The 14,542-nt window shown below is 41.8% G+C and overlaps 1 protein-coding gene across 13 annotated transcripts in view; it reads right to left on the bottom strand.

Annotated features, from left to right (window-relative positions):
- The window catches only part of DPP8 (dipeptidyl peptidase 8), a 78,389-nt gene extending 64,380 nt beyond the window's left edge, over window positions 1-14,009 (bottom strand). For 3 of the 13 annotated variants that reach the window (XR_001881319.1, XM_017851184.1, XM_017851188.1), the window contains exons 1-4: window positions 13,786-14,001; window positions 11,940-12,075; window positions 8,517-8,786; window positions 3,426-3,538 (exon numbers count right to left, since the gene is read on the bottom strand). Coding sequence is in view for 11 of the 13 variants with exons in the window: in XM_017851184.1 (XP_017706673.1) it covers window positions 3,426-3,538; window positions 8,517-8,786; window positions 11,940-11,955 (399 nt within the window). In the remaining 2 variants the exon portion in view is untranslated. The other 10 variants (XR_001881320.1, XM_017851185.1, XM_017851191.1 and 7 more) reach the window with 7 other exon arrangements.
- Window positions 14,010-14,542: the final 533 nt, after the last annotated feature.

Genomic DNA, 14,542 nt, shown 5'->3' with positions numbered 1-14,542 from the left:
TTTTTTTTTTTTTTTTTCTGGAGACAGTCTCTCCCTCGGTCACCCTAGCTGGAGTGCAGCGGTGCCATCTCAGCTCACTGCAACCCCTGCCTCCCTGGTCACGCGATTCTCCTGCCTCAGCCTCACAAGCAGCTGGGACTACAGGCACCCGCCCCACCACACCTGGCTAATTTTCATTTATTATTATTATTATTTTTTTTTTTTTTTTTTTTGAGATGGAGTCTTGCTCTGTCGCTCAGGGTGGAGTGCAGTGACACAATTTAAGCTCACTGCAACCTCTGCCTCCCGGGTTCAACCGATTCTCCCATATCAGCCTCCCGAGTAGCTAGGATTACAGGCAACTGCCAACATGCCTGGCTTTTTAAAAGTATTTTTAGTAGAGATGGGGTTTCACCATGTTGGCTGGGGTGGTCTTGAACTCCTGACTTCAGGTGATCCACCCGCCTCGGCCTCCCAAAGTGCTGAGATTATAGGCATGAGCGACTGCACCCGGCCTGTTCTATATTTTTTTAGTAGAGATAGGGTTTCATCACGTTGGTCAGGCTGGTCTTGAACTCCTGGCCTCAAGTGATCCACCCTCCTTGGCTTCCCAAAGTGCTGTGATTACAGGCATCAGCCACTGTGCCTGGGCCGTTTTAAAAAAAATTGTGGGCCAGGTGCAGTGGCTCACGCCTATAATCCCAGCACTCTGGGAGGCCGAGGTGGGAGGATCACCTGAGGTCAGAAGTTTGAGACTAGCCTGACCAACATGGAGAAACCCCTTCTCTACTAAAAAATACAAAATTAGCCGGGTATGGTGGCGCATGCCTGTAATTCCAGCTACTTGTAAGGCTGGGGCAGGAGAATCGCTTGAACCCGGGAGGCAGAGGTTGCAGTGAGCCGAGATGGTGCCATTGCACTCAGGCCTGGGCGACAAGAGTGAAACTCCATTAAAAAAAAAAAAAAAAAAATTGCAGTAGGGCCAGGCGCGGTGGCTCATGCTTGTAACCCCAGCACTTTGGGAGGCTGAGGTCGCGGACTACAAGGTCAAGAGATCGAGACCATCCTGGCCAACATGGTGAAACCCTGTCTCTACTAAAAATACAAAAATTAGCTAGGAGTGATGGCGCACACTGTAGTCCCGGCTACTCGGGAGGCTGAGGCAGGAGAATCGCTTGAACCCGGGAAGCAGGGGTTACGGTGAGCTGAGATTGTGCCACTGCACTCCAGCTTGAGCTCAGGAAGTTAAGGCTGCAGTGAGCTGTGATCACACACCACTGGACTCCAATTTGGGTGAGAGTGAAATGTTGTCTCAATTAAAAAAAAAAACTGGTATCCTTTAGAGATACATACTGATGTATTTCAGGAATGACATATCTGGTATCTTCTTTAATATCGTCTGAGCAGGGCCAGGCGCGGTGGCTCACACCTGTAATCCCAGCACTTTGGGAGGCCAAGGCAGGTAGATCACGAGGTCAGAAGATTGAAACCATCCTGGCTAACACAGTGAAACCCCGTCTCTACCAAAAATACAAAAAATTAGCTGGGCATGGTGGCAGGCGCCTGTAGTCCCAGCTACTAGGTAGGCTGAAGCAGGAGAATGGTGTGAACCCAGGAGGCAGAGCTTGCAGTAAGCAGCGATGGCACCACTGCACTCCAGCCTGGGCGACAGTGAGACTCTCTCAAAACAAACAAACAAAAAATCTGAGCAGTAGGGGTGGGGGGTTGTGAGGGGAAGTTAGTAGGGCTACAATCAACGCTGATGCCTAAGATTTAATCCTTGTTGAAAATATTTCACATTATTCTACTTTTGTATGCTTTAAAAATTTCCATTATAAAAGTTTAAAACACTTTTGCCAATTTTTCTATGAGAAAATTATCATTATTTCAGTTAAAGACACTGGTCTTAGAATAAGAAATTTTTTCTGTTTTAAAGAAAAGTCACATGCCTATGTAAAAGGCAAATGTTCATGATAAATAGTTGCAGTGAAAATGATTAGTTGTGGCCAGGTGCAGTGGCTCACACCTGTAATCCCAGTACTTTGGGAAGCTGAGGCGGTGGATCACTTGAGGCCAAGAGTTCGACATCAGCCTGGGCGACATGGTGAAACCCTGTCTCTACTGAAAATACAAAAATTAGCCATGCATGGTGGTGTGCACCTATAATTCCACCTACTTGGGAGGCTGAGGCAGGAGAATCACTTGAACCTGGGAGGCAGAGGTTACAGTGAGCCGAGATGGTGCCACTGCACTCCAGCCTGGGTTACAGAGTGAGACTGTGTCTCAAAAAAAAAGAGATTAGTTGTTATAAAAGTTTTTTTGTTTTAAATTTCTATGAGAAATAGCACATTCATGTTATTCAATTAACAAATACTTGGCCCAGGCCAGGTGCAGTGGCTCACGACTATAATCCCAGCACTTCAGGAGGCCGAGGTGGGCGGATCACAAGGCCAGGAGATCGAGACCATCCTGGCTAACACGGTGAAACCCCAGCTCTACTAAAAATACAAAATTAGCTGCGCGTGGTGGTGCATGCCTGTAATCCCAGCTACTTGGGAGTCTGAGGCAGGAGAATTGCTTGAACTCGAGACGTGGAGGTTATAGTGAGCTGAGATTACGTCACTGAACTCCAGCCTGGGCAATAAGAGCAAAACTCCATCTCAAAAAAAAAAATGATAATAATAAATGAATACTCACTGTAAAAATAATAATGAGAACCAGAGAAGAAAACGATTGTACCAAAACATTATATTTGGGATATTTTCAACAATGCACTTTCTTATCTAAAGATAAAATCAGTCAGGTGAGGTGGCTCACTCCTGTAATTCCAGCAGTGTGGAAACCTGAAGCAGGCAGATTGCTTGAATCCAGGAGTTTGAGACCAGCCTGGACAACATAGCAAGACCCCATCTTATTAAACATATATATATATGTTTAAAAACTATTTTATATTTATATAAAATAGTTTTTAAAACAAAAAATAAAGATAAAATATTGGGGAAATAAAACCCCAACCTTTGATTTTACATAAATGGAATTATATTATTTAGAAGGTAAAACTGAACTTTGTACCTTTATTTTAGTGCTGTTACTGAGCTTTAAAACTACAAAATCAATTAAAATATATAAATAAGCCTTTCTGGAAATATTTATCAGTTCTTTTCTGTGAACAACTCCTTTAAAAAATGTGAGAACTACATAAGTACAAGTTTATGAAAGGGAAATGCAGTTAAACAGGGAGAAAGCAGTTTAAAAAATTGAATTTTATTATCTCTTAGTTTCAGATATCAAGAATTAAATGGAATTTCAGGGTCACACATACAAAACATAAAATGTTTTAATTTTTTTAATTTACATCTACTTTAAATATAAAATCCCAACTTCTAAATAAATGCAGTATCTGAATACATACACCAAATCATAGGAATAACAACATTTAATCCTACCTGAAAAAGATCCAAAAGAGGCTTCCAAGAGAGCATTAGGACTGCTGCTCTATTGATAGTTTTGGGAATTTCAGAATAAAACAGCGTATTTTCTCTGTTCTCACCAGACATGGCTATAGGAGAAAGCAATCATTTATTATTATTTTTTCGAATAGCATTCTTATGACAGTCACAGTTGCAACTATATAATGCCTTCTATACACTGCAATATTTTGCACTCTATGGGATTTATAATGAATGTTAATAAGTAGAATGTGCTTATGCCATACACCATAAAAATTTTCAATAAAATCAAGGCTAGCTTGGCCCAGTACACATGCCTATAATCCCAGCTACTTGGGAGGCTAAGGTGAGAGGATCACTTGAACCCAGGGGTTCAAGACAAGCCTAGGCAACATAGCAAGATCCCATCTTAAAACAACAACAACAACAAAAAGAAACCTGAGACTTTAAAGAAAAATGCTCAGGTTTCATTCTGGTAATTAGACCTTAGTCCCTCTCAAAATAAACATAAAAGTATGTAAGTTGCTGTGTAAAGAAAAGTTAAGTACCATTTTCAGAATTTTAAAAAAATTGTGAGTCCTTTACCAGGTGGCAACAGGCTCATGAGATTCCAATGTAACAACTTCAGATTACTGTTTCTTCTGTTTCTGAAACATTTAAAGTGCTTACTTGGAAACACATAGATCTAATTGAATTCTAGTTTTTATTCATTATAAAAGTTCTGTAGGCTAGGCGTGGTGGCTCAGGCCTATAATCCCAGCACTTTGGGACACCAAGGCAGGCAGATCATTTGAGATCAGGACTTCGAGACCAGCCTGGCCAACATGGTGAAACCCTGTATCTACGAAAAATACAAAAAAATAAGTTGGGTGTGGTGGCATGTTCCTGTAATCCCAGTTACTTAGGTGGACGAGGCAGAAGAATTACTTGAACCCAGGAGACAGAGATTGCAATAAGCCGAGATCATACCACTGCACTCTGGCCTGGGCAACAGAGCAAGACTCCATCTCAAAAAAAAAAAAAAAAAAAACTTCTGTAACTATAATCGTTAATAAGACCTTTAGGGTTTCCAATAAAAGTATGCTAATATTAAAACAACACAGAATCTGGCATCTGATCTGCTGAAAATCTCTTTGTCCTTTATTGGGGAAGGGCGAAGGAAAAAGGTCTAAATTAAGCAGAAGTCAAATCAATTCTGTGAAATCATGTGATAACTAGATGGGAAGATAACAGTAGTGTAGAGTTACATATAAAAGTTACATATAAAAGACTGACAGAAACACTATGGTTATGAAGATGTGAATCAAAGAAAACATAAGGTAAAACAAAGCCTTTCTACTCTAAAAAGGTATTATTGGCCAGGCGCAGTGGCTCACGCCTGTAATCCCAGCACTTTGGGAGGCTGAGGTGGGTGGATCACCTGAAGTTGGGAGCTCGACACCAGTCTGACCAACACGGAGAAACCTTGTCTCTACTAAAAATACAAAATTAGCCAGGCGTGGTGGCACATGCCTGTAATCCCAGCTACTCAGGAGACTGAGGCAGGAGAATCACTTGAACCCGGGAGGCAGAAGGTGCAGTAAGCCGAGATCACTCCACTGCACTCTAGCCTGGGCAAGAAGGGCAAAACTCCATCTCAAAAAAAAAAAAAGGTATTGCTTCCAAAAAGCTGGAGGAGTGAAGGAAGGAAAAAATAAATCACACAGAAATAACAAGAAATCTCCTGGGTGAAAGAGACCCTTGACCTGTGTTTCTGAATTATTAATGCCAGCAGAAGGTAGTCTAGGGAAAGGTGTGGTTAACTTCCATGCTAACCCTCATGAGGATGAGCCCCCAAATAACCACATATTTTTTTAATCCTCTTATTTTTCTAATTAGTTTACATTGCCTTTGGAGTAAAAAGTTATATATCCACTGACATTTACTTCAGCACTCAATTTTGTGTAAAATGTACTTTGTAGATTCCCAAGTTGCTTTGTTATAGAATTCTTAAGACTGTGGTCACCCCTCAATACCATTCACAATTTTACAAAATGCGATCATATCCTCTTTAATCATTCTCTTTCTAAGAGCCTTCAGTCTTAAAATATTAAAAGAAAAATTGGTTTTCTTCTCTCCTCAGTAACAGCCATTCCCCACAATCATTTCATTTGCCCCTCCCTATATGCTCCTAGTTCCATCTAGGAGCTTTATCCATCACCAGTAAAAATTTCCCCAGTACATTCTACGTTCTGACATAAGCACAAAATGGGCTTTTCTCATTCTTTCCTAATGGTATTTATCGGTCTTTAGAGCTACAGCAGTCAATTTGGTCCCATGTCTTCAGGCAACAGTATCAATGAGTCCTGTTTCTCTTTAGGATAGCATGACAAAGAACAAGAGGCAAAATTAAGCATGCGATAAAGTAAAACGCTAATGTAACAAAATGCTTGTTACTCAATAATAGAGCTTCTTCTAAGCATACCACATTTGGAATAAGGGCTCTCAAAAACGTATAATTTCTTATAAAAGATTTCTGGCCAGGTGTAGTGGCTCACGTCTGCAATTCCAGCACTCTGGGAGGCTGAGGTAGGCAGATAGCTTGAGCTCAGGAGTTGGAGACAAGCCTGAGCAACATGGTGAAACTCCATCTCTACCAAAAATACAAAAATTAGCTGGGCATAGTGGTGTGTGCCTATAGTCCCAACTACTTGGGAGGCTGAGATGGGAGGATGGCTTAAGCCTGGGAGATGGAGGTCGCAGTTAGCCAAATCACACCACTGCACTCCAGCCTAGGCAACAGAGTGAGACCCCATTTCAGAAAAGGAAAAAAAAAAAAAAAAAAAGGCCGGGTTCGGTGGCTCATGCCTGTAATCCTGGCTGAGGCAGGTAGATTGCTTGAGCTCAGGAGTTCCAGATCAGCCTGAACAACATGGCAAAACCCCTGTCTCTATGAAAAAAAAAAACAAAAACATAAATTAGCTGGACATGGTGGCACGCGCCTGTAGGTCCAGCTACTTGGGAGATTGAGGCGGGAGTATCACTTCAGCCTGAGAGGTCAAGGATGCAGTGAGCGAAGATCATGCCACTGCACTCCAGTCTAGACGACAGAGACCCTGTCTCAAAAAATAATAATAATAATTAATAATTAATTAATTTAAAATAAACTTGGGACAATTCTACAAAGGATTAATTCACTTATTATATAAAAGGCTTCAAATCATTAAGAAAAGAAACCCTCTTCAGGGGTTGGGTGGAAAAGAAAAGAACTTTAAAAAAGAAAAAAAACCCAACCCAATTAAAAAATCAAATATTATAGACTGTGACTGCACAGAAAAGAAACACAAATGGCTTTTTTTTTCTTTACTTGAAACAAAGTCTCGCTCTGTTGTCCAGGCTGGAGTGCAGTGGCACCATCTCAGCTCACTGCAACCTCCACCTCCCAGGTTCAAGCAATTCTCCTGCCTCAGCCTCCCAAGTAGCTGAGATTACAAGTGTGTGCTACTACACCTGGCTAATTTTTGCATTTTTAGTAGAGACGCGGTTTCACCATGTTGGCCAGGCTGGTCTCAAACTCCTGACCTCAAGTGATCGGCCAGCCTCAGCCTCCCAAAGTGCTGGGAATATAGGCGTGAGCCACTGCGCCCAGCCACAAATGGCTTTTTAAGCATGTGAAACAATGCTTAACCTCACTCAATAGAGAAATAAAATAAAAACAATGAGAAACTGCCGTTCGCTAATCAGACTGGGAAAGTTAAAAAAGTTTAATTACTCACTATTGGTGTATGCATGGAGAAATAGATAATCTGAGATAATGTTGATGGCAGTATAAACTCTTTGAAAGGGGAGCTCAGTAATATCAATCAAAATTCAAAACATATATACCCTTTTTCCCAGCAATTCCACTCTCAGGAATTAGTTCTACAGGTATATTCATGCATGTGCAAAATGATCTAATATAGTGACATTCACTTCCTCTTCTTTTGTAACAACAGATCAGAAAAACCTAAATGCCATTACTGGAGGTCTGGTTAAGTAAACTATGGCACAGTTATATAATGGAATATTGAGTTGTTAAAAAAGAATGAATCCCAGCCTGAGCAACATGGTAAAACTCCGTCTCTACAAAAAAATTAAATAAAGTAGCTGGTTATGGCAGCATGTGAACATTATTAGAGGTCTGGTTAAGTAGAATATGGCACAATTATATAATGGAATATTCTGAAGTTATTTAAAAAAAAAAATGAATCCCAGCTTGAGCAACATAGCAAAACTCCATCTCTATAAAAAAAAAAAATTCAAAAAATTAGCTGGCCGTGGTGGCATGCACCTGTAGTCCCAGCTACCAGGGAGGCTGGGGTGGAAGGATTGTTTGAGCCTGGGAGGTCAAGGCTGCAGTGAGCCATCAGTGTGCCACTGCACTCCAACCCGGGTGACAGAGTGAGACCCTGTCTCAAAAAAAAAAAAAAATCTAAAATTATGACATGAATTCATGCAGACATCTTTAATATCTCTATACACATATACATACACACACACCGCACACGCACACAAATAAATAAAACACATATATGCACACATTCATATAAACGAATAAAACTTATATTGGAAAAATTCTGGAGGAAGGGAAGGAACCTATCTTTAAAATTTTAACAAACAAGATAGTAAACCAGTAGATTAACATATTTAATTTAGGCAGACATTAAATCTGGAGTGACTGGACTCGGGAAGAAGAGACCAAAAACAACCCTGGATTAAAAAAAAAAGCAGTAGTTGTTGAGTGGGAACAAACTAATGGTTTTATTGTTTGTTTTCCTAATCAGACCATCTAAAGAAAGGCATTTCAAGCTAGCTTTAGGAAGAAGCAATTTCTGGCATCTTTGATTTTGAAAAATGATCATGATCAATTCATGGTTTGTTACCTACAAGTAAAAATAAAGTTCATGCAATACAACAAAATCGAATTCTTCAAATTAAAAGGTTTTTTCCTTTAATGGAACCAAAAGTCGCTAATTTATTTATTCATCAAACTTTGAGTGTCAATTATATCTAGAGTTAAGTTTGACTTAAGAGATCATTTTCTCTCAGAAACTATGACTTTGTACTCACCAAGGTAATAGATTCTGTCTGAATGAGGCCCATCTGGATCATTCCTCTTCACAAACATGAAATCATGTGGTGCCTTAGCCATCATGTAGCCATGATATTTTCTGGTATCAGCAAGCAGCTTTTTAAGCTGACTCCAGGAATACCGCTCAACATAAAACGGCTCCAATTTAGGCCGATCCTGTGATTCAATATTCTCCTCACAGTCTGCAGTTTCAAATATCTCAACACCCAGCTGTTCTGTTTCCATTGCTGCTGCCATGTTGCATTTTCCTAGAAAAACAAGGCACATGAAGCTGTTCACAGGTCTGTCTTCTATTATCAGAATTATTCTCTAAAGCAGGGGGAGTGGGGAAGGCAAGAAAAAAATGCTTTTTAGCACAGCTGCAATGAAACCTAGTAAGAAAAGCAATAGCTCTCCCTTCCGTGTTCAGTTTAAAAATGAAATTTAAAAAAAAATTGAGGTCAGGTCTACTTCGCAGTGCCTATAAATCCCTTTGGTAACTTTTATAAAAGGCTCTCCTTAGGTATTTCTTGCCAAAACTCCCTTTTCTTTCCCACACTGGAAGGAAACAGGCCATTTGCCAGTTGGCTGCTATGCTCCACCCAAGAGCATGTCAATAGCGAAGCTAACTCTGCCAAGGAAGCTAAGTGTTTTGCATTTTAAAAAGTAACACATTTGGTAAGTGTGGATTTTTTTCAGCTAACAGAAATAACCACAACAAATGAGAACGGTAATAAAACTGTCAAAAATAACGTGCATGTAATAACCTTCCTAGGATACCTCTCCAAGATAATATATCGTTTCCTTTTAAACGGAAAGCCAAACAAAACACTTGACTGGCTGGCACATTTTTGAGTCTTCTGCTCTTGCCTATACATCACTATCATCATCATTTGTGGTGACTCTATTTTTTTTTTTTTGAGACGCAGTCTTGCTCTGTTATCCAGACTGGGGTGCAGTGGGACCATCTTGGCTCATGGCAAGCTCCACCTCCCAGGTTCACGCCATTCTCCTGCCTCAGCCTCCCAAGTAGCTGGGACTACAGGCGCCTGCCACCACGCCTGGCCACTTTTTTGTATTTTTAGTAGAGATGGGGTTTCACTGTGTTAGCCAGGATGGTCTCAATCTCCTGACCTCGTGATCCGCCCACCTCAGCCTCCCAAAGTGCTGGGATTACAGGCATGAGCCACTGCACTCAGCCTGGTGACTCTATATTTTAAGGAAACTTACATGACTATTCTTACCAATCATACAACATATACTGATTAAATGGCAGAAAAAAAGATACTATCTTAAAGTGGCTTTAATTAGCTGAAGTTGTTGATACAGAAAGCATTTAATATTTGTACCAACAGTATTCTGATAAAAGCATAAACCGAGGTTTACCAGTTCAACCCCTAGTGTTTGTTAATATTTCATCTGCTAATAATGTTTATTCTCATTTCACAAATCCAGAAGTTGCATTTCTCCTTTATCTTTTCCAACATTTAACACGAGCAAAGTATCAAATAACAAAAAGTATTATCATAAACCAGTGGGTATTCTAACATATATTATTCATGACACTACCAAAAAGAAAGAACATAAAATTCTGGGCAATCTGCTCTTTTTGAACTAACAAATGTCAAAGACATGTGGACTTGGGAGATAAACTAAATTGCATTTATGTAACCAAACTTAACATATTAACTACTTCTATAATAATAAATACAAGGCTGTACATTTAATATATCTTTTTTAAAGCCCAAATTTGAAGGTTAACATCAATTCATAGTAACTATCACAGACTAAAAGTTATTAGCAGGTATGGACTGTGAATTAGTCCATTAAGCACACATTAGTGGCATGCCAAATAACTGAATGAACTATGTGTGCAGCTTATTTTGTCTTTTTTCATGCTGTAGTTACCTATGTTACCATTTTCAATATAACAGTAATGAAGTGGCCAGAAAACCTATTAGACAGTTACATCAGGTATGCCTGTAATACTGTAACAAGTGAGCATTCACTTTCAATGACTAAAATCCAAAGCAGCTTGGCAGGGAATTAAAGTCATTTAGTTCAATGAGTATCCAGCACACTGATATTTACTGACAGTATAAGACTGTGGTGGTTATATTCTATCATACGTTTACTTGCCCTACTAAAAGCTAGCTAGTGGAGGCCTACTTTCCACCAAATGTCAATGGACCCAGTTTTTCCTTTTTTCTTTTTTTTTTTTTTTTGAGGCAGTCTTGCTGTGTCACCCAGGCTAGAGGGCAGTGGCACAATCTCAGCTCACTGCAACTCCGCCTCCCGGGTTCAAGCAATTCTCCTGCCTCAGCCTCCATAGTAGTTGTGATTACAGGGCCCATCACCACGCCCAGCTAATTTTTCTATTTTTTAGTAGAGACGGGGATTTCACCACCTTGGCCAGGCTGGTCTTGAACTCCTGACCTCATGATCCACCCACCTTGGCCTCCCAAAGGGCTGGGATTACAGGCGTGAGCCACCATGCCTGGCCAGTGGACCCAGTTTTATATCTAATGGACTGAGGGACAAATGAGAAAAGAACCTATACAAATTGGGCTCATTTTTCTCAACTTCTCTTGTGTTATGTTTGGAAGTTCATCTCCAAACCAGTGCTTGCAAGAATAGGGCTGGTGAACAGAACAGGGAAGCTCAACAGAAAGACCTCCTCCGAAGCCTTACCGTCCAGTTTATTTTTTTTAGACAAGTCTCACTGTTGCCCAAGCTGCTTTTAGATAAGTCTCACTGTTGCCCAAGCTGCAGTGCAGTGGTACAGCCTTGAACTCCTGGAGTCAGAGGATCCTCACGCCTCAGCCTCCTGAGTAGCTAAGACCACAGGAATGCATCACCATGCCTGGCTAATTTTTTAAAACTTTTTTGTAGAGATAGGGGTCTCACTATGTTGTCCAGGCTGGTCTTGAACTCCTGGCCTCAAGCTATCTTCCTGCCTTGGCCCAAAGTGCAGGATTACAGGCGTGAGTCACCACGCCTGGCCATGCCCAGCTTCTTATCATTCGCGTCACATTTTTTCTATGTAAAAGGTACATTAGCTTACATTTAAATTATCTGGTATTCCTGAATTGCAGTAAGCCCTGGACACTTGATGCATATACATGCATACGTGTGTGTACATGTACAAACACCGTACAGTCCAAGTGACAGTCTGCTATTCTGTATGTTCACAGCAAATGTAAATCCTGCATTTCTAAAATATATCCGATATTATACAATATTGGTAATCTGTGCAGACGTTTGGTAAATGACTTAGTTCCAGATTACATACAAATACATTCTCAAAGTAGGTGATCTGAATTTTCTAACATCAAAAACAGGAAAATAGGGTCAGTGTACCTTCTCAGCACAGTGCATATATCTCACTGCCCCACCTACCTCGTCACTTAAGTGGTGCCTACCTGATTTTATTTTCATCTGCTCAGATCTCTTGCACACTCAAAGAGATCTTTTTCAAGTGACTCAACTTCAAGCACAGACTCCCTCTGCTCATCCTGCTCTTCTCACAGGAATCTTTCCTTTTCTCACCATCCAAGCCTGGTCACCAGGATAATGAAATAAGATAATAAGACTCTGATCATTAAGATGGACCATATGTGGTCAAAAAGGGAAGCTCCAAAACAATAGTTAAAACTGATACCGAAATACTACTTTTTGGGACAATACATAATGCCTAGATTATTTTGTATCTGCATTTTATGTTATCAAAATCCAATAATTATTTTATTTCAGAGATGTGTAGCCCAATATAGTCAAAAGAATATCTAACATAGTAAACCTTGGTGTCCAGACATACATTAAAAGGAAAATCATGGAAAAGCTTTTTAAAAAGTTACAAAAGGCATACAGATGTGAAGTTACTCAGTGACTACTGCAAATCATCAAAAACGGCAGATGATTAATAAAATTTATTGTTATGTGCCTATTCCTGTTCCTGTTTTACATAATAACGTCATATCAAGCTAGTTGGGGATAGAATCAACTCAGGAGGATAGCCAATAAGAGTTACAGGCCATTTTTGCAGAAAAGGAATTAACTTGAATTTAATAACTTAAGACTTTTCACGAGATAAACAATTTTCTATTCATCTTAAGTACATTCCATTTTTGCTTTTTTTCTTGCTGCATTACTCTGAGAATAAATAGGTAACTTTTCTGGAAAAAGAAGCATTAAAGTTGTTGAAATTCTGGCTTGGGGGGGGAAAAAAGGAAGGTCTGCTATTATATCTGTTACTCTATCAGTTTTAATTTTGGGCTCCCACAGCCCAAGTAGGTGATCAACGGATGGGGTGGGGAAAGCTAAGTGGCAAGTGTAGGAAAACCAGCAAGGTTATGCCAGCACAGCAACAATGGACTAAAATGTCAAGACACACCATAGCACTAAGTCCCTCACTCAGAAATAGAGCATGCTGACTCAGAAAATAGCTTTAGGACTCTTGAGCTTGGATCCACTCAAGTGAAATTCCTTAATTTTTAACTCGAGGGCCAAACAGCCGTCCACTTAAACACGTAAAGCCGTACTGAAGCCTATCTCTCTTTGGGGTCCACACCTAGTTGAGAGGTTCATTAGCACAGAGGGAGCAAAGATCTTGAAAAACTATGAATGAGGAAGAAGAGGAGAGGCATAGCAGAGAATATGAGAAGGAAGATGGGAGGGATGCCAAGTCTTAGAAAAAAAGTGTGTGAGAAGAGAGGTGTGGCAGGAAAGTGTCCTGCTGCAAGTGGGTGGAACAGAATGAGAGGGGGCAGTGAGCAGGGAGGGAATCGATCTAGCATGAGGCAGGTGAGAAAAAAAGACCACCAGCTGTGAAACCAGAAAATCTGAATGGGAAACCAGAAAATCTGAGTCCAGAGCCCATCTGCCAAGTCGGACTTAAGGAAAACTCCTTGGCCTTTGTGGGCTTCCGTTTCCTTATCTGTAAGCGCTGACAATACCCGGCCTCCCAACCCCAGCGAGACTCAATTAAGATAACGGACGTGGAAGTCAGGAGACCAGCGCCCACAGCTCAGGGGGCGCCCAGTGAACGGTGGTTGACACGGAATCTCAGAGCCTCGGCTTCCTCTTCCGGCAAGTAGGGGGGGCCCGCCACCGGCTCTGCCCAGGACAGGGGTGCGCGTCGGGTAAACCGCAAAGCGCGCTGACCCTGAGAACGTGCCGAGCAGTCCCTCCGTGAGGCGGAGAGGGCCTGGTGAGCCGTCGCTCAAGCCTCGCCGACGCAGGGGAAGGAGAGGGGGGCGGATACTGCACCTTCCCCCCCGGCCCCGCCCGGACCGTCCCGACGTGCGCTATGGAGCGGGCCTGCGCCGCTTCATGCTGCGGCGCCTCCACTCCAGTCCTGGTTGCAGTGGCTTCCTCAGCGGCGGCGCCGGCGACAACACAGGCGGCGAACGCGGCACTCAGAAGCAGCGGCGGCAGTAGCAGCGGCCTTGGCCTCAGAGACTTTAGCACTTCCGGTTCTTCGCGATCCGCTGTCCGACTGGCGAAGGCGCAGCCGGGCCAAGAAGGGCGCCACTGTCCGCTGGGTGGGGTCCGACACCACAGCGCAGTCTAGTGGCTGGAGGAGCCAAGGAGGCGTGGGGTGGAGGCTGGGCCGAGCAGGGGATAGAGATGAAATCCAGAAAGGAACAGCGACTTGCTGAAAGTCACAGGGCAGATTGTGGCGCATCTGTAGTCAGTAAATATATATTGAGTGCATGCTCAAAATAGACAACATTCCTGTCCATGTGCCAGGCAGAGAGAGCCTTAGACGCTGGGAGCAAACCGGGGTAAATCCCTGCCCTTTCAACGAGATGATATTGAGAGGAAAGGGACTAGGGCCTTGGAGATCTAAGCGCCTCATTGTTGTGGTGGAAAGAAATCTGAACCTGGAGTCCGAAACTTGGCTCTAATATTAGCTAGTGATCTTTTAGCAGGTCACTCAATCTATTTGAGCCATAATTTCTTTACCTCTAAAGGGAATATAATACATTTCACTTAATTGCAATTAAAGAAAACCAGCTGGGCG

Source organism: Rhinopithecus bieti, unplaced genomic scaffold (assembly GCF_001698545.2).
Source record: "Rhinopithecus bieti isolate Rb0 unplaced genomic scaffold, ASM169854v2 scaffold_31548, whole genome shotgun sequence".
Lineage (NCBI taxonomy): Eukaryota > Metazoa > Chordata > Mammalia > Primates > Cercopithecidae > Rhinopithecus > Rhinopithecus bieti.
The sequence above is the reverse complement of the archived record's forward strand: the minus strand, read 5'-3'. Positions and strand labels throughout refer to the sequence as shown.